The 22062-nt window shown below is 42.9% G+C and overlaps 1 protein-coding gene across 1 annotated transcript in view; it reads left to right on the forward strand.

Annotated features, from left to right (window-relative positions):
• FGGY (FGGY carbohydrate kinase domain containing) overlaps positions 1–22062 on the forward strand; it is a 424082-nt gene that overhangs the window by 316130 nt on the left and 85890 nt on the right. Inside the window, exons 13-14 of the mRNA XM_079698487.1 lie at positions 13198–13272; positions 19085–19205. Coding sequence (XP_079554613.1) covers positions 13198–13272; positions 19085–19205 — 196 coding nt within the window. The remainder of the gene's footprint in view (positions 1–13197; positions 13273–19084; positions 19206–22062) is intronic.

Raw genomic sequence — 22062 nt, forward strand, 5'->3', positions numbered from 1 at the left:
CATCCTTGTCTTGTTCCTGATCTTAGAGGAAATGCCTTCAGCTTTTCACTGTTGAGTATGATGTTAGCTGTGGGTTTGTCATATATAGCTTTTATTATGTTGAGGTAGGTTCCTTCCATGCCCATTTTCTGGAGAGTTTTTATCCTAAATTGGTATTGAATTTTGATGAAAGGTTTTTTTGCATCTATTGAGATGCTCATATGGTTTTTATTCTTCATTTTGTTGATGTGGTATATCACACTGACTGATTTGTGGACACTGAAAAACTCCTTGCATCTCTGGGATAAATCCCACTTGATCATGGCGTATTGTCCTTTCAGTGTATTGTTGGATTTGGTTTGCTAGTATTTTGTTGAGGATTTTTGCATCTATGTTGAAATCTCTTTCCCTCAGTCCAATTTTGGATAACATCAAAATAATCACCCTGAATTTATTTATCATTGTTACCCTTTTGCCAGAACCTACAATGTGACTACTTTTTCCAACACTCATTCACAAAATGTGTATTTGGTGCTTACTTTGTAGCAAGTACTCCTAAAGTATAATCCTTACATTCATGGAGCATATTTCGAGGGAGGGAGGTGCTTGATAAAATGTTAAGTTTAAAAAATACCTAACATCTAGAATGTCAAGAAACTCCCAGTAGGGCAAGAACCATATATGATTTTTTCTTTGGGCTCCTGAAATATTTCTCTGAGCACATACTAAGTGCTTAATATGTACTTATTGATAATTGATAGTCAACATGGAGATAATAAGAGGTCATCTGTTGGTTTAGAAAAAATATACATGTGAACAATTTGCTAATTCTAAATGAATTAGGTTGCTACTGACTCTTACTATCCCTATGATCAGTATTTAAAACCAGTCATAATGTCCAGGTAAATGAAGATAAGAAGTTTCCATTTTATTATAATTATGAGTGCCTTTGTTCATCAATGAATTAACTAATTATTTTAACAAATACAGGCCCTGTTATAGTTGGTGGGGGATATAAGTAACTGGACACAACTCCAGCTTTCAGGAACATTAGTGTTTTGGTGGGGTTGGGGAGGAGAGGCAGGCAGAATATATAAACAAGCAATGGGGATACAGGGTCAAACTCCAGGTGCCACTCACTGTCCAGAGCTCCTTAGACGTGTGGAAGATGATAGCCTAACATGGTCTCAGCACTCAGATAGGAGGCTTCAGATAGGAGGTGACATTGACAGTGTGTGAAACAGGGAACAGGGTCTGGGACCAACGGAATCATAGTATGTGCAGTGTTCTAGAGGGAGGAGAGCATGGCGTGTGAATGTTCACGATTTTTTTATATCATTGTCTAACCAGTGATAGATTGCATTTAGCATTTTATCTAGGTAATTAAAAAAAGACCTTCTCGGAGAATGACTGGCCACTCCCTGTTCTCCTTCTGCTTCAGCAGCATCACACTCTCCCAGTTCTTTTCTCTCTCCTCTGTTGGCTCTGTTCTCTCACCCTTGTTAGACATTCATCCATTCAAAAAATGATGATTGGTCACCTACTATGTGCAGGCCTATGCCAAGGTGAGGGAATACAAAGAAAAAAAGAAACTGTACCTGTTCCAAGTTCACATGAAAATGGGGGAAATAATATTGTACATGTGTGAGAGTGTGCGTATGTGTGTATGTACATAATGTATGATCCCTATAATGCAGACATCTATACAAGCCAAAGGAGGTGCTCAGTAAATATTTGATTTTGAATTTTTTTTTAGGTGGCATTTGGGCAGCAAACCCTGATGCAGCCTTTCTCTGCTTCACTTGAAAATACCTGTGAAGATAAAGAAAAAAAAGCATAAACTCATTCTGACTTTAACAATTAAGGTGACTTTCAACTAGGAGAACTAGAATTGACAATCTCAGAGAGAATCTGGGAAGACCTTCCAGAATCTAAAAGACTAAATGTAACTTGTTTGATAATCATAATATCTGACATGAAAACAAAATAAACCACCAGCCTTGCAAAAGTTGGGACCTCTCCACTTTCCGGTCCCTAGCTTAAAAATGCAAGGTCCCTTTAAGCCTAAAAACAGAGCAGTCATCCCTCTACTCTGCTGCTGATGGTTAAGGTTTTTTGTTCTGTTTTGTTTTGCTTTTTGGAAGCAGCCAGTGAGTTTAATTTCCCAGAACTCCTCCGCAACCCGGACCTTATCTTCCCTTTCACTTCAATCCATTAGAAAACTGCCAACCCAAGTAGACAACTGGGCTGCAAATCTGATTTAGAATGAATGGTGATGCACTGCAGTTCTAAGGACCCTGAATCAAACTCTGTTAAAGGGGCAGAGATAGGGAAACCCTGTGAATTTGAAAGAGGGGTGTAGTTTTGCATGTCTACCATCTGTTCTAGGATTAGAAAGCAGGGCAGTGGTGATCCACCTCAGGGCAACAGAGGTACACAAAATAAAAACTGCTGAACTCTGGGAATTGGCAGCTAGCTATAGATCTAAAGAGGCAAATCCAAGTTACAGTTAGTGGGGCTGAGAGTAAATTGTGTACTGTATGCTGGGAAACACTGAATATGTATAGCGTTCTAGTTAAAATGAATTTAAAAGATAATAAAGTGAGTCCATTAGGAAAAACATGTTGCACACAAAGAAAAAGAAATACCATTTTGAACACTTAAGGGAAAGTCCTCTTAAAAATTACTTACTACTGAAACCAAAAGAAAATATTTTAAAACTCCTTTGCATATTCAATAGGATTTTTTTTTAAAGCACATCTCTATGAAAGAGAGCAGAAACTTATTAGGAAAAAAAATGAGTTCAGATGGAAAGGCAATGGAATGAGGGGAGAAAAAGGAAATGATAAAGACAGCTAAAAATACAAAAGCAGAATTAAAACTTGCATTGAAGGTTTTAGTGAAAACACATAATTTTTACTGAAGAAAATAAGATCAGAGCTGTCATAAGACATAGTATATATTTTAAATTTTTTAGAAAAATTTTTGATGTAGGGGCTATGGCTTATTTTCTTTTTAATTTCAACAGTGCTTAGGTCAAAGACAGGCACTGAATAATTGCCTATGGTTAAGCAGTTAGTTCAGTCTTCACTTGTCAAGTGAGGAATGAATAGTGACCTGCTCAAGGTCACAACACGGAGAAATAGCAGAGCTTAGATGAAAACAGGAATCCCGACTTTTAGGATGAACACTCATGAGCCTCCCTTAACTCATACCTCTGGACTTCACGGAATGCACTGACTGTAAAACATGAGTCCCCACAGTTCCATCATGCCTGGTTTCACACTGAACCACATTCCGCAGCCCAGTCCCTGCTCCCCTGTCTGACCACCAGCCTTCTCACTCATTCTCCCATTTTTCCCCTTACCCTGATTCTTGGATTTAAGCTCTGACCCTGTCTCTTCTCAGTAATGGTTCTCTTTTTCTTTCCACCCTCACTGACTCAAATTTCAAAAGTAATCACCACTCCTGGTTTGACCTGGCTCTAAACCCTTCTGCTTTAGGTGCCTACCCTTATAAGTAGGAACAGGACATACCCCAGGAATCCTTCCATTAGGCTCGATAGAATCATCTTCTTTTGTGTGGTAAGAGTTGGCTCCCTGCCATGTCACTAGCTGTTTCATTTCTCCATTGGTGATGCATATATTGACCTGCAGCATTGGGCTAAAAAGAGGTGGCGGTTATGGGGTGGGCAGCTTAATAGTATGCTTAGACCAAGTAGCCGTCAATGTAAATATTTCTCCTTGCCACTTGGTAAATGAGGCACGGAGAGGTAAGGGCTGTACCTATGATGTTTGAAAGAAGCAGAGGCTTGGGTAATAGCGATCAGTCACAAGACATTTAACACCAGTGATTCTACATTCTTTAAAAATGAAACAAAACAATGCTTTTTAAAGAAATATGATGTGGTCACACATAAAGAGATGAAGCTAAATACTCACCACCAGGAATGGTTGCGTGTTTTATATAGTTTGTGTATGTGTGATTGTTTTTATTTTGAATGGTTGGTTAGATAACTTTTACTCTAGTGAAACAGTAAAATGAGCCCAGGATTTGAAGCCAGACCTGTATTGGCATCCTGGCTTGCAAATGTGCCAGTTGTGTGACCTCTGAGGTTAGCTCCGTGAGGTCTGTCTGCTCATCAGTAAGCAGGTGCGGCACAGGCTTCCTTGCAGGGTCGTTGTCAGAATCAAATGGAGAGACTGTCACACAGCAGACAGACAGCAACAGCAGCTGCTTTTGAATCTGTAGCTCCTGCTGAGTGGCTCTTACTTGCATGTTTACAAGATGGCCTTTGAATCCTGGGCAGCCAATCATGAGCTGTCCACCTTAGTCCCAGGAGCAATGGGGCCTACCAGTCACGGAGGTCACCGGCCATGAACAATCAGCTAGAGAAGCTGAACAATCACTTGGTCCATCACAGGAACCAAGTTTCATACAGGTGTAGAGATTAGTCTTCTCTACTTAAGTATTTAAGTTCTTGGCCCTCAGTTTCCTCAGCAACACAGTAAGCAGCTCAGCTTTGGTACACCTTACAAAACAGCTAGAGCTGTAGGAGTTGTGAAAGAGTCCTTACCTCCTTGTATACATGACCAGTTTTTATTCTCAAATCAATATGACCTCTTTGTTATGGTGGTGTTTTTTGAAAAGTTCTTTTCCTGAAATGCCCACTCAAAGAAATAAATTACCTCAGAGATATATCAGGCCGTGAGAACACACCATATTCACCAATTGGTTGAGACGTGTTTTTCCTGCTTCACTTTGCAAGTACAACACTACCCAGAACGGAAAGTTATTTTCTGGTTCTTTGAAGAGCTGTGATTTCTAACATAAGACCATATGCTGCTCAAACTGCTAGAGAGGTTGAGAGCTGTTCCAAGCGTTCTTCAAAGCAAGTACAAAGCAACATGCATGTGGAAAACTGGGAGAGAGTCAGGAAAGAAACGTTAAGAGATCTTAGCCAGTTCCCAGAGTGACTCCCAGCTAGAGACAGGCGTCACTAAACAGAGTCAGATGCGGTGGAGTCAGCGACTCGGATGAGTATTTGCAAGAGCTCAGGAGAAGTCAGGGGCTGTATCCCTGTGGCTTCCTCCAATGGGGAGATGGATGATGGAGCTGGAAGCTCATGGGCCAATTAAGCATCCTTTGAGTGATATATTTTAAGCCTTGGAAACACATGGACTCTTTGATATGAGTTTGTTGATGTTTTTGTTATGATATAATGCTGTTTTATGTACCATTTTTTACATATTGTTTTTCCCTATGAACAATTGAACCCTATAATGAAGCTTAATATCCTCAGTATCATTTAACTGGTTTTGGATAATGTATTTTTTTTAATTGAAGCAACTAATTTACCAACCGGTATTGTGATTTGTAATACGTGCTGTTTTTTCGGGGACCGTGATGTACCAAACACCATGGTAGATGCTTTCCAAGCATCATCACCAACTTCCCTTATAATGCTGCAAGACAGTGTAGTTACTGCATTGAAAGGAATGGAGAATCTGAGGGTCAGAGAGTCTAAGTAATTTACTCAGAGGAGAACAGAACAGAAGTGGTAGTAGAACCCAGTCAGTTCAAAGCAAGGTCACTGATGTTCTCTGAGAGGAAAAAAATTCAAAAATGAAAAACTAGATCTTTATATTTTTGGCATTCCTTCTGCTCTGTTTTTAATATGTCTGAAATATTTCTCCCTCATTTTAGTGATTTTTTAAAAAATGATTTTGCATTACAGAATCAAACTTTTCTTTCTTAGTGCTTTTTATCTTTGCTGTATACACCAAACAACAAATAAAACTGGGGGTGAGAGGGGTGGTGTGGACTGTGGACAGGAGCCCTTCCCAAGGTAGTGTATAATGATAAAAGACTGACGAGTGGGACTTCCATGGTGGTCCAGTGGTTAAGACTTCACCTTCCAGTGCAGGGGGTGTGGGTTCGATCCCTGGTCAGGGAGCTAAGATCCCACATGCCTCCTGGCCAAACAAAACAAAACAAAACAAAAAAACAGAAGCAATATTGTAACAAATTCAATAAAGACTTTTAAAAAATGGTCCACATCAAAAAAAACTCTTTAAAAAGAAGACTGAGGAGTGAATCAGGTGGAAATCTGCCAGGAAGACCCCAGGAGATAAATAATGAGAAAGAATTAAGGCCAGAGGACCAAGGATGGTATCCAAGTTGGTGTGTAAATCCAAGGCAGGGTTAGATGACAGCAAGTGTGGACCAGGACGGTTGACCAAAACAGCCTTGGTGACACTGGTGCAAACGTGTTAAAATGACTTAGATTTAGAGCATCAGAAGCAAGGCAGACAAAAGTGTGAAGTGCCTGGTACATCTGGGAAACAGCAAATGGACTAGTGTTACATGGTGTAGAGTTCACCAATAGAATAAAGTTGTGAGGGAGAATGTCAGTCCATCGTGCAGTCGTTGTATGTGTATTAGTTGTCTGTTGCTGCTATAATAAAATACCACAAACTTAGAGGCTTAAATTTATTATCTCACCGTTCTGTAGGTCAGAAGCCCAAGCTGGCTCAACTGGTTTCTCTGCTCCTGCTTTCACAAGACCAGAACCAGGAGCTTTTATCTGGAGGCTCTGGGAATAATCTGCTATCAAACTTCCTCAAGTTTGTTGTTGGCCAAATTCAGCTCCGTGCAGTTGTAGGACAGAGGTGCCTGTTTCCTGGCTGTCAGCCAGGGATCCTCAGCTTCCAGAGGCCACCCACATTCCTTGGCTCACTGCCCCCTTCCTCCATCTTCAAAGCCAGCAGTGGTGGATCAGGTCCTTCCCATGCTTTGAATCTCTCTGATTTCCACTTCTACCTCATCTCTCCTGCTTTATTCTTCTACTGTATCTCTTGACTGACTCTTTTGTCTTCCTCTTCTGCTTTTAAGAGCTTATGTGATTACATTGTGCCCAACTGGATAATCTCCCTATTTTAAGGTCAACTGGCTAGTAACTAGTTCCACCTGCAAAGTCCCTTTACAGCAGTGCCCAGATTAGTGTTTGAGTAATCAGGGGATGGGAACCTTGGGGGAGGGGGAAACATCTTTAGAATTCTGCCTACGACATTGTGTTAACACATTTATGTGCATTTCCCATTTCTGGGTGAGTTTTTGGCAATGTGTCCATTCCTGATACTGATACCTATAAATATTTTCAGGAAAATTTGTCCCCCTTTCTCTTCCAGGCTGCTGACTATCTCAGACCTGTTCTCCAGTCCCTGGCCTCTATCCAGAGGTTTTCCAGAAATCTTTCTCTGATCCTCCTCATTTCCTTGCTATCAGGTCATCAGCGCCTCCTGCATTATTGACTAAACAAACAGCATTTTTTTGCCCCTTTGTGTTCTGAAAAACTTACAATCAATTCCCTTGAGCCTTGGATACCCCCTCAAGCTCTGATGACCTAGAAAATCTCAGGACAGGGAATCCTGTTTTCTTGTCTTTGGTAGTCTTTAGAAACCCCTTGAGATCTATTTCTAAGCCTTTTTTTTTTTCTTAGCAACATATATAACTACTTAAATTCTTCTAACAACTGAGAAGGGAATAACTTAGCTAACTAAATTACTGATGTATTTGTTTATAATCTCAACTACTCCAGGGCAGATGGACCTATAATTCACAATACCAAGGTTTAGGGCAATCATTTCTATAATTTATTGTGCATTAGGACCTTGTTAAAAATGCAAAATTCTGGGCCCACACCAAAAGTTCAGTAAATTAGGAGTTGGATCACAGGAAATCTGCCTTCAACTCAGATCCTGGGAAAGAGTTAAGAGATGTGCCTAGGGCTTCCCTGGTGGTGCAGTGGTTGAGAGTCCGCCTGCCGATGCAGGGGACACGGGTTCATGCCCCGGTCCGGGAAGATCCCACAGGCCCCGGAGTGGCTAGGCCCGTGAGCTATGGCCACTGAGCCTGCGCATCCGGAGCCTGTGCTCCGCAATGGGAGAGGCCACAACAGTGAGAGGCCCACGTACCGCAAAAAAAAAAAAAAGAGATGTGCCTAAATTCTCACAGCTGCCAAGTGGCAGCAGGATTTAAGCTGAAGTCCAGGATGAAGATCATCTGTCTTTCCTGTTCACAGAGTAAATGGAAGTGTGTAGGTTGATAAGGACTAAGGCTTCTCCAAGGAGTCCTTGCAAGTGAGTCTCCCACTGTCCTATTCCTGGGTGCTCATCAGGGGCACACTGCTTCTCCACATTCCTAGACGTCCAGACCTTTCTCATATGATCCTGATGCTGACGGCCAGCACACTTTCTACGCTACGTTCCCCACCCTGTACAACCACTGGTCTTCAGTCCCCATCGCTAATACCCTGACAGTACCCACAGCATGTTGCAGGAGATCCTTTATTGCTGTATCCCAATTAATGAATGGGATTGAGCCCCTCATTGCAATTCAAGAGAAACGGAGTGAACATTTATTAAGAGAAAAGGAAAGAGAATGAACATTTATTAATCACTACAAGTGTCTAGCTCTTGTCGATTTGGTACAGCTTGCTGAAAAAGTAAGACGCCGTGCAAACGATAACTCATTTTTTAAAATTAATTAATTATTTATTTATTTTTGGCTGTGTTGGGTCTTCGTTTCTGTGCGCGAGGGCTTTCTCTAGTTGTGGCAAGCGGGGGCCACTCTTCATCGCGGTGCGTGGGCCTCTCACTATCGCGGCCTCTCTTGTTGTGGAGCACAGGCTCCAGATGCGCAGGCTCAATAGTTGTGGCTCACAGGCCTAGTTGCTCCGCGGCATGTGGGATCTTCCCATACCAGGGCTCGAACCCGTGTCCCCTGCGTTGGCAGGCAGGTTTTCAACCACTGCGCCACCAGGGAAGCCCAAGCGATAACTCATTTAATCATTAAGCACGTTGAAGTATTATTATTCCTATTTTACAGATGAAAAAAAAATGAGGCTCAGAGTGGTTACAAAACTCACACTGTCCTGGGCTTCCCTGGTGGCGCAGTGGTTGAGAGTCTGCCTGCCGATGCAGGGGACACGGGTTCGTGCCCCGGTCTGGGAAGATCCCACATGCCGCGGAGCGGCTGGGCCCGTGAGCCATGGCCGCTGGGCCTGTGCGTCCGGAGCCTGTGCTCCGCAACGGGAGAGGCCACAACAGTGAGAGGCCCACATAACGCAAAAAAAAAAAAAAAAAAAAAAAAACTCACACTGTCCTGCAAGCAATTAGAGGGAATGTTGAGATGTAAAGCCAGGTGTCTTACTCCAGAGCACATCATATTTCTATTCACCTACACTTCTCTTCTGAGCTCAGAAATCCCAATAGTATTTACATAAACATTTTATAATCATTACCTAGGAGGTTGAAATTGTCCATTGCAGTTCACATCTCTTTGGCCACCATATGCCTCTTTCACACACCTCTAACTATTAACTATGAGTGTTTTCTATTACAGTCCTCTTTTCACAATAGCCAAAATAAATAAAATGTGCTTACCATTGCAACTCTCCATGGGGCTTCCCCACACATTTCACTCTCTCGCCCAAGCATTCGAAAGAGACACGTGCACATCTATAAACAACTTCCTTCCACTTATGCTTCCTTCCCGCTTTTTCTTACTGATAGAGCCATTCAGCCTTCAGCCAAGGGTATAGGCTTCTCTGGCCTATCCTAGCTTTCTCGCTGGTTACAAAGCTACACCTCTCCCAGGACATCCCTGACATTCTCAGGGCACTGCCACCTTCATACCATGATAGCTCCCTGAGGGTCCTCTGTAGCCTCCTGAGTGGTCCACATGGCAGGCACTCCTTAGAAAGTTCCATCTTAGGCTGACTGCCATTTGATTTTTGTCAAGGTGGGGCTGGGATTCCTGATACTTGAGAGAGAATCAAATGATCATCTGCCGTTCTGGTGTCTCCATTTGCAAATCAAGTAAGATGTCAAGGAAATAGGGATCCTGGACCATAGTAATTTCACAGTTTAGAGAGGTGTCTTTCACTGAGTCACATTTCAACTCCATGGCCCTGGTGTTAGTGGTGAGGGAATGTTGGAAAGAGCTATGGGAGAACCATGTTTGCTTATTTATTCCCTTTGGATACTGAATACCTTCCATACGGTGGTCCATGTAATAAATTCCTTCTAGAAGTTCTTCCCAGGAATAATTTTGTCTCTCTTGAAGCATAGATATGTTTCATTTGTCATAAAAGAAAGGCTACGTCATCCATTATATGTCCCTTTTTTGCCATAGGTACTAGTAAGCAAGCTCAAGAGTTAAATTTAGTACTCATTTACACTGATTATCTCATTCTCAATTTCTGAAGAAAAGAAGCTATCTTCTCTTTTCTTCCTATGATTTTGAAGCTCTGAAGGCACTAGAAATTTAGAGAAGGGCCCGTGACATCTTTTTGCTTGAATATCAATACTTTGGGGAAGTTCTCATGAATATTTGCTGGGATTAAGGAAGCAAAATCTAGTGATGTTTTACCCCTCCTCTCTTATGGGTTCTTACTAATTGAGAAGAATATCAGAGCCAGTTATTGTCAATACAGAGCCCTGGGGTTCCTAATAACTTAATAGGAGAATGACTCATATAAAAAGTCAAATTCCTCCCCTACCCCCATCACAGTTTATCCACCTCTGGCACTCGGGACCCTCCTGTGGATCGACATGTGTCTCCCAAGCAGACACACACCCAACCACGTGGAGGGTCACGGCTTGATTCGCATCTCATTGACCAGCGATAGGAGGCCAGAGGCAGCCTACCTTCTGGGCTGGCTCTGGAGGAGGGCTCTAAACTGTGGCCCAATCAACTTTCCCAACAGACCACCAACAGAGGTGCTGTTGAGGCCAAGCCAGTTTTGGAGATGAGTTAAAGAGAGACCATATATGACTAGTGATCTTTACCCAGGACCAATGCACGCCCTGGGGCTGGTTGCTCACACAGGGTGTTCAGCTGAGGGGGGCTTAGGACAGGGCTGAGATCCTGTCCACTCTGCTCCTGTTTAAAATTCACTCTTCCAGATGGGATGCCTTTTGCATTTAGTCCACCTGGAGGGAGCACCTTTTTCTAATTCACACAAAGACCCCATATAAGCTACAGGGTGACTACTTTTACTCCAATCTCGTACAAGCCACTCCTCTGATGAGGAAGGGGAAGTGTGGAGTTTGGGGGAGGGGGTAGAGCATGCAGTAAGCAACTAGAAGTGATGGTCCGGTGTTTTTCTCTCTTGGGGCATGGAGGAAATCTACCCCTCCACCTCTGTGAATATATGAGGGGCTGAGGTAGTAAATACTGTCCTCTCATAATTGTATAATATGACAGAGAAGGATAGGATGTTAGGAGAGAGAATGGTGTGCAGAAGGAAAAAGGAGCCTTGAAGTGTCACTTACACATTCAACAAATATTAACTTAGCACCACTATGTGCCAGGCACAGTGGCAAGCATGGGAGATACTGTGGTGAGTAACACAATCTGTTGGAACACCTAGGTTCGGACTTCATGAACCTCTGGATTCTCTCTTAAGCAAATTATTTTCTCCTCTGTGAAATGAACTTCTATGATATCTGTGTTGCTCGTGTTCTCCTAGTTCTAACATTCTTATTGTTCGTTTAGGTCTCTAGGGACCTTTCTGAGAGATGTTCCCTCACAGAGTTATTGGCTGGGGAACATGCATCTTTAGAGCTCCTTTCTGATTTCTCATTCAAACCTCTCATGCTCCTGTGTGTTCAGATCAAAGCCGTTATTCTCACTGACTGGCCCCATGATCTGCCAAAAAAAAAAACCCTATCAGCAGGTAGCACTACTGAATTTAGGAATACCCCCTTCAGCCAACTTAGATGAGCAGTCAGAACAGCTGGAACACAAGTTGCTAAGTGAGGACAGGACAGACTAGACACTGGCGAAGAAAGCAGGGCTGACCCCGGGCAGAATCACTCATAGAAGACAGGGAAGGTGCTTCTGCTTCAGAATGAGGGCAACGGGGGGAGAATTTTTCACATGATCAATTTGCAGTTGAGAATAAGCACTAGCTCCCTTGTAGAGAGGAACAAGCGCCATTAGAAACAGGAAGGTTTGATCAGGCGCTATTTCAGCAGTCAGGAAGGATGTGATGGAAGCCTGGATTAAGGAGGTGAGTGACAGTGAGGACAAAGAGAGTGGGTGGCTTCAAAAAAGATTCTGGAGCTCAAATGTATAAGACTGGGAGACTGATTAAATCCTGGAAGGGAGAGAAAAGTCAGGGAAAAGTGTTCCCAGGTTTCTGGTTTGGGCAGTGGAGTGGTATCTGTGCCCTGTAACAGGCCAAGGCTGGCCCCTTAATCCCCACTGGGGGTGGAACCTGGAGAGAATAATAAATGGGGCTGGAGCAATGAAGGACAGGGACCTTGGTAGACCGTTAGGCTCTGCTATTTTAGTACAGGCTGCATGTCACCTCCTCGTTGAACTCAGGACCATATTCACTGTAGGGCCTGAGAAAAAGTATGTTACGTGAGTTAATTTTGTAATGAAAATCTATAGTGAACTCTGGCGTTGATGCCCACCAACTTCAGACTAGGCTTGAAGAAACCAGCAGTCTTCACCCTCCAGAAATGTCCCAGGAGGACACCTTCGTGAATGGGAGACATGAAAGTGAGACTGTGAACAAGTCTTGAAACTACCCAAATCCAACATCCTGTTCAGTTCTGGAATCTCTCAGAAATTGACATACTCCATATAAGCATGTGGTTCCGATTGACTCTAATGGGATTCCCTGGTAAACCACAGATTCTAAATTATCCCCTAGTAGGTATCACATTTATAGTAGACATGTTATTTTACTCTGAATACCCCCTGGATGCTGGTCCACTGAATTCTGACAGTAGCAGAACTCGGAATAAGATCACCTTTTACTAGAATGCCACTGCTACGTGTTCATCTCTGTAAGCCAAAGAAAATAGGTGTTTGTAATAAAAGAATAATGTTTTTAAAGAAGAAAGATATTTAATTCCATGCTAAGAAATAGCAAACACAATCTCCTAAAAAAAAAATCTCCTTATAGTATTTGTTTTGTTTTTCTTTAATCCAAGGCAAGGCATTTTCTTTGGGGGAAGAAGGGACACTTTTTCCCAGGTCTGGAGATTAAACAATTTAGTAGTCACTTCACGTTCAGCTTACAAAAAGGGGATTTGCATATGAACTTGTTTCGGCAAGAAAACACATCTGAACATGTTTCATGGGAACTATCTCTAACCATGGCGCCATCTCCTTCTTTTCTTTTCTTCATCCCTACAGGTCACCGGATTGAAACTATCTCAGGACCTCGATGATCTTGCCATTCTCTACCTGGCCACAGTTCAAGCCATTGCTGTAAGACAATTTAATGCCATTTTTAAAGAGACTTAGATCTATTAACAAACTTTAGACCACATACGCCCCAAGATACATCATATGCTTTTGTGACAAAGATTCTAGGGAGCTTGCCAAAAATAGATGCTTGTCTGTGCAGAAGGAAATTCTAAAGGTCTTTACCTGCTTTACTAGTAGCCTCACATAGCTGAAAGCTAAAAGGAGTTAAAATCTTTGAACATCATGCTTACCATCTATCTAATTTGTCTTCTAAGTTCATTAAATAGAAACAAGCAAGTAGATGCCATGTATGCTTGCATTAAGAAGAGCTGGTTTGTCCAAATTTATAAAACACGTGATATTGTTCACTTTGCAAAAGGATCCAGTCTGGGGTTCCTTTAAATAGTAAGCTTCCTTGGAGCATGAAGATGTTTATTTTTATAATTAGCTGCTCAGATGAGAGGTTTGGTTGGTTAGGGAAGGAGAAAGGGGGGAATTTAAAGTGTTAGAAGCTTCTAAACTGAAGATCAGTCAAAAATGAAAACAAACTCCTAGAAGCCCAAACATCATTGTCCAAGGACTCTTATTCTCTAGAGGTGATCCATGAGTGAGCTACAGAAGGGTTCTAAACCCTGAAATCACACACGAAAGTTTGCACGTGTGTGTGCGTGTTAGAAATTGCATTTGAAGGGAGTGGGTCATGCCTTTCAGGGTCTCAGAGCTGGTAGGAACCCCAAAATAACAGTTAATCCAGTGAGGCTTAGCTGATCTGGAAAGAGAATTGGGGACCAACAGAAAGGAAAAAATCAGTTCACTGAATTCAGAGTCAAAATTTATTTTTCAGAAATATACCTATTTAAACAAAGTACTTTTGTTTATTCATGCTATATGGACATATTTATATGCTGTTTCTCCACATACCACTTTCATATCCTCATTGCTTCAAATAATAGAATTACATGCATTTTTTCTGTATATCCATGTCATCAACAAAATTGCTTTTCTTATGTTTAGATTTATCCAGGTACCACGTACACACAATAAGAGAGCAGAACTGGCCAACTCAATTAGATTAAACAATGCTTCTTAGCTTTTAGACCAATTTGACTGTATCTTCCTGAAACAACTATCTTATTGATTTAATAGCCTTTCCAGTTCAGTAATATCAGTCAGTCTGCTTTATTTATGGTAACTTGGTCAAAAAAAGACAATTCTGACATCTATCAAAATGGCGGGAGTTGAGTACCATGAAAAAATGAAAATGGAGAACAAAAATACGCATCAGTAATAAAGACCGTTATTTAGCGATCCTGCTTTACAGTAAAGATAATAATAATATCGATAAATAATATAGTTTGGATGTATTATGTGCCAGGAACTATGCCAAATATTTTACATACGTTATCTGACTTTACCTTATGAGGGAGGTATCATAATCCCCCTTCCGAAGATTATAATCTAAGCCTCAATGAGGTTAATTAACTTGAATAGTTTCATACAGCTAGTAAGTGGCAGAGCTGGGATTTGAACCCACAGCTTTCTAAAATAAAACTAGGTACACAATGAATTGAGGAGCTTTTTTTGTTTGTTTTGTTTTGGATTTTATTTATTTTTTATGCAGCAGGTTCTTATTAGTTAATCTGTTTTATACATATTAGTGTATATATGTCAATCCCAATCTCCCAATAATTGAGGAGCTTTTATTTTCTGATCTTAATATCACTGTGTGAAAAGTCTTACAGTGGAATGAGCCACTTGCATTAAAATAAATAATCCTGGAAAATCAGAGCTGTGTGAGGCTCTTCCTTCTGAGTCCATGCCAAGAGGGGGACGTGAAGAACGAGACCACACAGGATGAGCCAAGGGGCACCATCCTGTGATGACAATCACTGGTCCCTCTCACTGACACTCACTCTCTGTGCCAGGCACCAAACAGGGTACTGCACCCACCCGTGAGTAAGCCGGTAAGTAGGTGGGATTGTCCTCATTTTACAGACAGAGGGAACACTGCTTGCCAGGGTCAAACAGCTAGTGTTTGGTAGAGTCAGAATCTGAACCTCTGTCTGTCTACTCTGAGGCTTTTGCTCTTTCTACGTTACCATGCTGCATTTTTCTTTGATCAGTTTGTAAAAGCTACATGATTGAAATAAGCCTTCAGGCATTCCTGAGAACAGTTTTGATTTGACACATCTTAGACAACATCATTAATTTGGCCAGGATTGTCTCACAGAGGTCCCCTTACTGGTAAGAAGTCCAAGAATGTATAAATTAGGTTAAACCTAATGCAGGCTGAGGGCTGGGGAGGGCTGGGATGGGGGAAAGCCAACTACATTTTCCCAAATACTACACACTTGGAAAATCAATTTTATATGTAATGGACCGTACATATATTAAAAGCTATCATATTTATTCTGTCCATTGTTTTAATGACCTGTATAATACCATGAAGAGAAGGCAATTTAAGACAGATTTTTCGATAAGGCTATGTTGTATAGTCAATTGAGCTGTGAGGAGTTCAGTCTGTTTTGCAAAAGTATCTGGGCGTTCTGATCTTTTAGTGCATTTGTGCATTTTAATGTGCATTTTAATGAAGCATTCTGATAACAGATATTTTCCCATGATGTTCAACTTGAAAAAAGCAATGTGTTCATTGACTCTCAATATTGCCTTTATACCTATTTGTTGTGAAGTTAAAGTTAAGCAAATTCTTCTCTATAGTAATATCTATGGTTGATATTTTGTAAGAATGGGATGAAATTAGAGATATTATAATGAAGTTAACTTGGGACTATGCAAAACCCTCCATGAAGTGAAATTCTCTCTTGACCAAGCTTAATTGAAAGAACTGTCAAACACCCAGTTTATTCATAGCCTGTTCATCTATAGCTTTCTTTGCAGAATAGACCCTTAAAAAGTACTATTTGCATTTGAAGTCTCTCCATTTGCATTTGGTTCTGTACATTCCCAGTGGAATAGCCTAATTTTAATTTAAATTTCTCTGTGAAAACATTTTTTCCAGAAAGGTGAGCACAAAATCATTTTAGCACAAAGCCCTTTGGTGGGGGCATTTAAGGAGGGTGGAGTGTTTCACACAGTGGCGTCTGGGACACCGAAAGGGAAGGCCCTGTAACTAACTGGGCAGCCCGAGTGGGAAATTCCTGCTGACAATGCCACATGGGAGAGAGACAGGCTGTCACAGCCCCTCTGGAGCGAGTGCCTCTTGTTTGGGTTGCTTCTTGCCTTTTCCCAGGGAACGTGCTTTGTGTTACTCTTCTCTCAGGCCTGCTAATCACATGAGCCCTCAGGTCTCTGATTTTAGAAACATCAGAGATATATCAATTTTGCACGGCATTTCCATGCATATTGGGAGGCAGCTTCCCCTCCCCTAAGGCAGATTGCATGGCTTTAGGCAAACTATAGAAATCCTAAATGGGGATAATAATATGCAGTTTTTGAGTGTTTCATGAAATTAGAGGTGGTATTAAGGAGCATAGCAGAGTGCCTGGCATAGAGCTAACAACCAGAATAGCTCTTATTTCTAAACGCCTTCCCTGTACTGGACACTCCTATGAGCTTCAGATACACTGTCTACAGCAGCAAACTTGTAAGATAGATGTTACTGTATTTCAGCAAGTCTAAGACCACATTTTAAATTTTTGTTGCATGTTAACATTTCAGACAATCCATGGAGTTATCAAATGAAAAATATGATGTTATTATTCCCATTTTTAAGATGAGAATTGAGTCATGGAAAGGTTAGGTATGGATTTGATTCAAGAAATAGGTGAAATGCCTGAATGCCATCCCAGCTTTTTTTTAAATTCAAAAGCCACGCTCTTATCTCCTGCAGATTCATGCCCCTAGAGTACACTAGGGTTACCTGGAATCCACAGACACCAAATGATCCATGGTAGATATAAGGGCATTTGTAGAACTCCTGAAATTAGTTATAATATTATTTTATATACGACTTTTTTCTGGGGAGGTCAGTAGGTTTTATCATATTCTCAAGAGGGTTCATGACCCCCCCAAAAGCTTAAGAAAGAACATCTGGGGGTAATCAGCTATATTCAATAAGCGGGATCTGGCCTTATAGGGTATAACATGTTTTAATTTTTTTTTAACACACTACATCTGTGGATGATCTTTGGAGGCCCAAGTTTTACCTAAATTCATATTCTTACCAGATTCACTAATAACTTCAACAAACCTGAAGATCTATGGGCTAGAAATCTTGGTTCTGAACTGCCCCCATCCCTCATTTACTACACAGCAATCAGGATTTCATGCCCCCCTGGTCTCCAGATCACCCTCTAGCCCTCCCTCTCCCAGAGGTACCCCCTGGCCCCAGGGAGACAGCTCTCCGGAGAGTCCTGGGAAAGAAGCTTCTACATCCCCCCACCCCCCGACCCGGGGGTCAGTGGAGCATCCTGATGACTTCCTAAGCCCTCTTCCTTTACTTTGGTTAAGCCTCTGGTGCTGCATGCCCTCAAGCTGAACTGTCTTCTCTTCCACTGTGCACCTGAACCCCATCTTCCCAGCACCACTGTCACACCTTCAGCGAACCTGTGATACTCTTCTGTCCAGCCCGACCCCGCCTTCTTGGTGGTGGCACCATCTCTGGCCTCCCAGATCCTTGACCTCTGTATTCTCTCTTGACCTCCTCCTCCCCCTTGACCTTCTCCCTCCATCTGCTTCAGCCCCTCACTCCCATGTCCACACCTGGGACTTGGTCATCCCCCAAAGTTGCTTACTCTCTGAATATCTCAAGGGCTATCTTGCCACCAAAAAGCCCTCTCCCTCATTTCTCCCCAGAGCCACTTTCTCAATCATCGCCATGCGGCTGCCTCCTGAGGTCATATCACAGTTCATCCTTTTTGTTTTTAATCCTTCTCTAAAAAAAGATGATTTTTGGACTTCCAGTTTTCGAACTTCCTAGGAAATTATGATTTTTTTAGCTACTCGAATACCCTAGCTAAAAGTAATGACTTGTACATTAAGATTCACCTCGATGACCCTAAGGTAGTGGTCTTTTATCAAGCATCAGTAATTTTTACTTTAGTGAACTGAGCAAGACAAGGACGATAGATAACACATTTTCAAAAGAAAGGAAGACACAAGGGCTGAAATGAAAATATGGTGAAGCCCTAAGCCAACCAGAGCATGTGGTTTCTGCATCATCCGAGATCACTATGGACTGACTGGGAATGGATTCTGGCACTGGAAGCCTCCTTATTAGAACCACTACCTGGTTTCAGGTGGTAAGAAAGGTTCTTTTGCCAGCCTGAAGTCTTGTGTCCTACCTTCTTTGTGCAATTACAGCCCTCTTTCCATGTTTCTGCTGCTGAGTTTGTTGGTGCCTTTTCCAAGGAACAAACTTCTTTAGTTCCTCTTTAGGGAAGGAAAACGGACTCAGAGATCTCCAACTGTTATCATTGGAGTAAAGCTGCCAATTACTCCATGCCCCGTACCTCATGGAGGATCTGGGCCATAATGGACACTCATCAAATATGTATTTGAATGAACTGTGTTAATATGCACCGTGTTAACATTGTCAGCTCTTTTTGTCCACATTGTATAACTACTGATAGAAGCAAATGGTGCAATGATTCAGAAGATTTTGGAGTCAGGCAGGCCCAGGTTGGAATTCCCGCTCTGCAACTTAATATAATGGTGTGATCACGGGCAATGCAATCTTGAGTCCTGACTTTCTGAGGTAGTGTATATAGAGCTCCTAGTGTGGCATCTAGTACTGGGTAAACACTTAGTAAATGTTCCCGATCAATTTACCTTTGCTACCGTACTGATGCTTTCTTCTGTTCTTCCCTTTAAGTTCGGGACGCGCCTCATTATAGAGGCCATGGAGTCAGCAGGGCACTCGATCAGCACCCTTTTCCTCTGTGGGGGCCTCGGCAAGAACCCCCTTTTTGTGCAAATGCATGCGGACATTACTGGTAAGTCTAAGAAGGAGAGAAAGTCATTGTAGGCTTGGCAACAAATGGGCATGGCCAAGATCTAGACAGGGTAGAGAATAGGAAGATATAAGAAGTGTGCCAAATTATTTTGAGTATTTATGTTAAAATGTATTTTTTTTCTTAAGACAGCTATGGTTGTCACATTGGGGAAAGTGACTTCTGTGTGTATCTGACTATTGGGTCATGGTAAGAAATGAGACACAAGAGGTCAGCAAGGACTAGATCTTAATTCAAGTATTTACTCAACAGTCTTGAGTACCTCTTCTGATCCCCCCCACAACTGCGGGCAGTATTGAAAATACAGAGATGACGACATGATCCCTGCCCCCAGGGAGCTCAGGGTCTATTGAAGAAGGCAGACAGCAGACATGTCAAATCTAGTGTGGCAAGAGCTCTGAGTGAGAAAAGCATAGGGTATTAGGGAAACACTGTGGGCCACCTCGCCCTGGTTGGGACCTGTGACAGTGCAGAGCAAGTGACTGGAGGAGGTGATAAGGAAACTGTTTGAAGAAAGATTGCAGAACCCAGCCATGGTGGAAGCTGTGGGTGTCTGGCTGCAGATGGGGGTTTGGGCCCTAAGACCCACAAGATCCTGTGATTCCTTCTCGGCTCTTCAGAATCAGGGATTGTGACACAGATGGAGAGAATCCAGGGTAATGGGCTGATCTCTCTGTGATATGAGCAGACAAAAGCAGAGCAGGCTCTGTAGTGCAGAGCCCTGGGCCCCAAGGAAGGGGCCCCATAGGCAGGAGGCTTGCTGCTGTCCCAGAGGCTGGCCTGGGCTTCTATCCCTCTAGACCTGTGCCCTCATGCCCCTTGCTCCTTTCTCTCCCTGTGTCTCCTGGGGACTGATGTCCCCCCTCCCCACCCGATCCCGGGGTGGCCAGGCACCAGGGCTGGGCAAGGATAGGGAAGTAGGAGAGAATTGGACCCTGCTCACAGCCCCACCTCCAGTCGCATCTGAGCCCACCCTCCACTGGCCTCCATTCATCATGATCTCTTGCTGTCCCCTGTCCCCTGGATTCCTTACCTCTGACAGCTGGGTGGGTCCAGGTTTCTGCCCCTGACTCTCCCTTCCCCCTCCAGGCCATGCAGATCCCTGCAGGTGAGAGCTTTCCCAAACATGATGGGCAACATTTATCCCCTGCACATCGTGAGATCAAACTAAGTAAGTTACCGATCCCCATCTTAGAGGTAGGGAGGCAGAGGCACAAGCCAGAGAACAGTATCAAAAAGCACACAGTCGGGCTTCCCTGGTGGTACAGTGGTTGAGAGTCCGCCTGCCGATGCAGGGGACACGGGTTCGTGCCCCAGTCGGGGAAGATCCCACGTGCCGCAGAGCGGCTGGGCCCGTGAGCCATGGCCGCTGAGCCTGCGCGTCCGGAGCCTGTGCTCTGCAACGGGAGAGGCCACAACAGTGAGAGGCCCACGACCCGCCACCCCCCCCCCAAAAAAAGCACACAGTCTAAGGGTAAATATATAAAAATAAGTATAGAAATGACTACCATTAACCACACTCCCACTCTGTGTTGATATGAATCACCCTATTTACATTTAATCTGCACACACCACCACAAGGTAGAAATTGGTGCCCCCGTCTTACAGACAAGGAAACTGAGGGTCAGGAAGGTGAGTTAAATTAACTGTCCAAGGTCAGACACCCAGTAGGGGCAGGACGAGGATTGTACCAGGTGTGTCCAGGCCCAGCGTCCCCTACACTAGGCTCTGATCCAGGTTTCTTAACTTTTCTGCCCGGTTTGTAACCATTTGATGATGACTCCTCCTTTCCGAAAGTGTCCAAAACCTATGGAAGTAGGCCATTCTGAGGCAGAAAGAAGAAAGATGTAAAAAGGAACCCAGATTACCTTAGATTTTCCCTAGGAGAAAAGCCATGACTACATTTTATCTCAAAGTCAGCTAGCTTGTTCAAGTACAGTTCAGACTTAAAATCTGATCTGTGAGTGAGTTTTTAATTTCCAGCCTCCAAATAGCCACCAAAACTTCCTACCTGGATTCAGGAGGGGAGATAAAATCAACCTTGGCTAACACATCACCCAAGGGAATGGGAAACAGGGCCCCCAAGAGCAGGGCAGCCTGTGTGACCCAGGTCCTGACTCTGCACCACTGCTCCAGCCTTTATGAAAGTGAGTTCTCTTCCAGGCCTCACACCCCTGAGCTGACTCAGAAGCAGGGGTGCAGTGGCTTCAGAGAAAGTTCTGCTTTGGAAACTGTTCTCCTTCAGGCTCATGAATGAAAAGGCTGTTAATCGTTGTTTGGATTCCAATTCAAACTGGACCCTTTGTCTCTGACTGTGGACCAGTTACAGTTCCGGACAAAGGGGCCTTTTCTTTGGCCTGAAACTCCTCTGCCTTGGGAAGCCGGTGATTGACAAGTGATGGCAAAGTGCATCTGCCTTTAAATGCTTTGGGTTCTGCTAAATTCATTAATGCGTCAGATAAAATAGTTCACATTCCAGGCAAAGCTGCCTTCTTCCTCTCCTTCACCCAGCATTCTGAGAAAAGAACACATTTGCATTTGTTTCTGCAAAAGATGCATACACAAGCGGGGGGTGTATAGGTAGAGTGTTTGGTGCCTTTAAACGTTGTAATTGCTCTAGTTTTCCTGCAAAGAAAGCTGTAGAAAGAACCATAGACCTGGTACATGATTCTCAGGAATACATGTGAAAAACACGATGGAATTTGGGAGATGCTTTGGAGATAATGTGGAGTAATGGAAAGAGCAGGGGACCAGCTCTGTGACGTTGGGCAAGTTGCTTGACCTCTCTGAGCCCCATTTCCCTCTTTTGAAAGGTAGAGATAATATTATTTCCCTCATA

This window comes from Hyperoodon ampullatus (assembly GCF_949752795.1).
Source record: "Hyperoodon ampullatus genome assembly, chromosome: 2".
NCBI lineage: Eukaryota > Metazoa > Chordata > Mammalia > Artiodactyla > Ziphiidae > Hyperoodon > Hyperoodon ampullatus.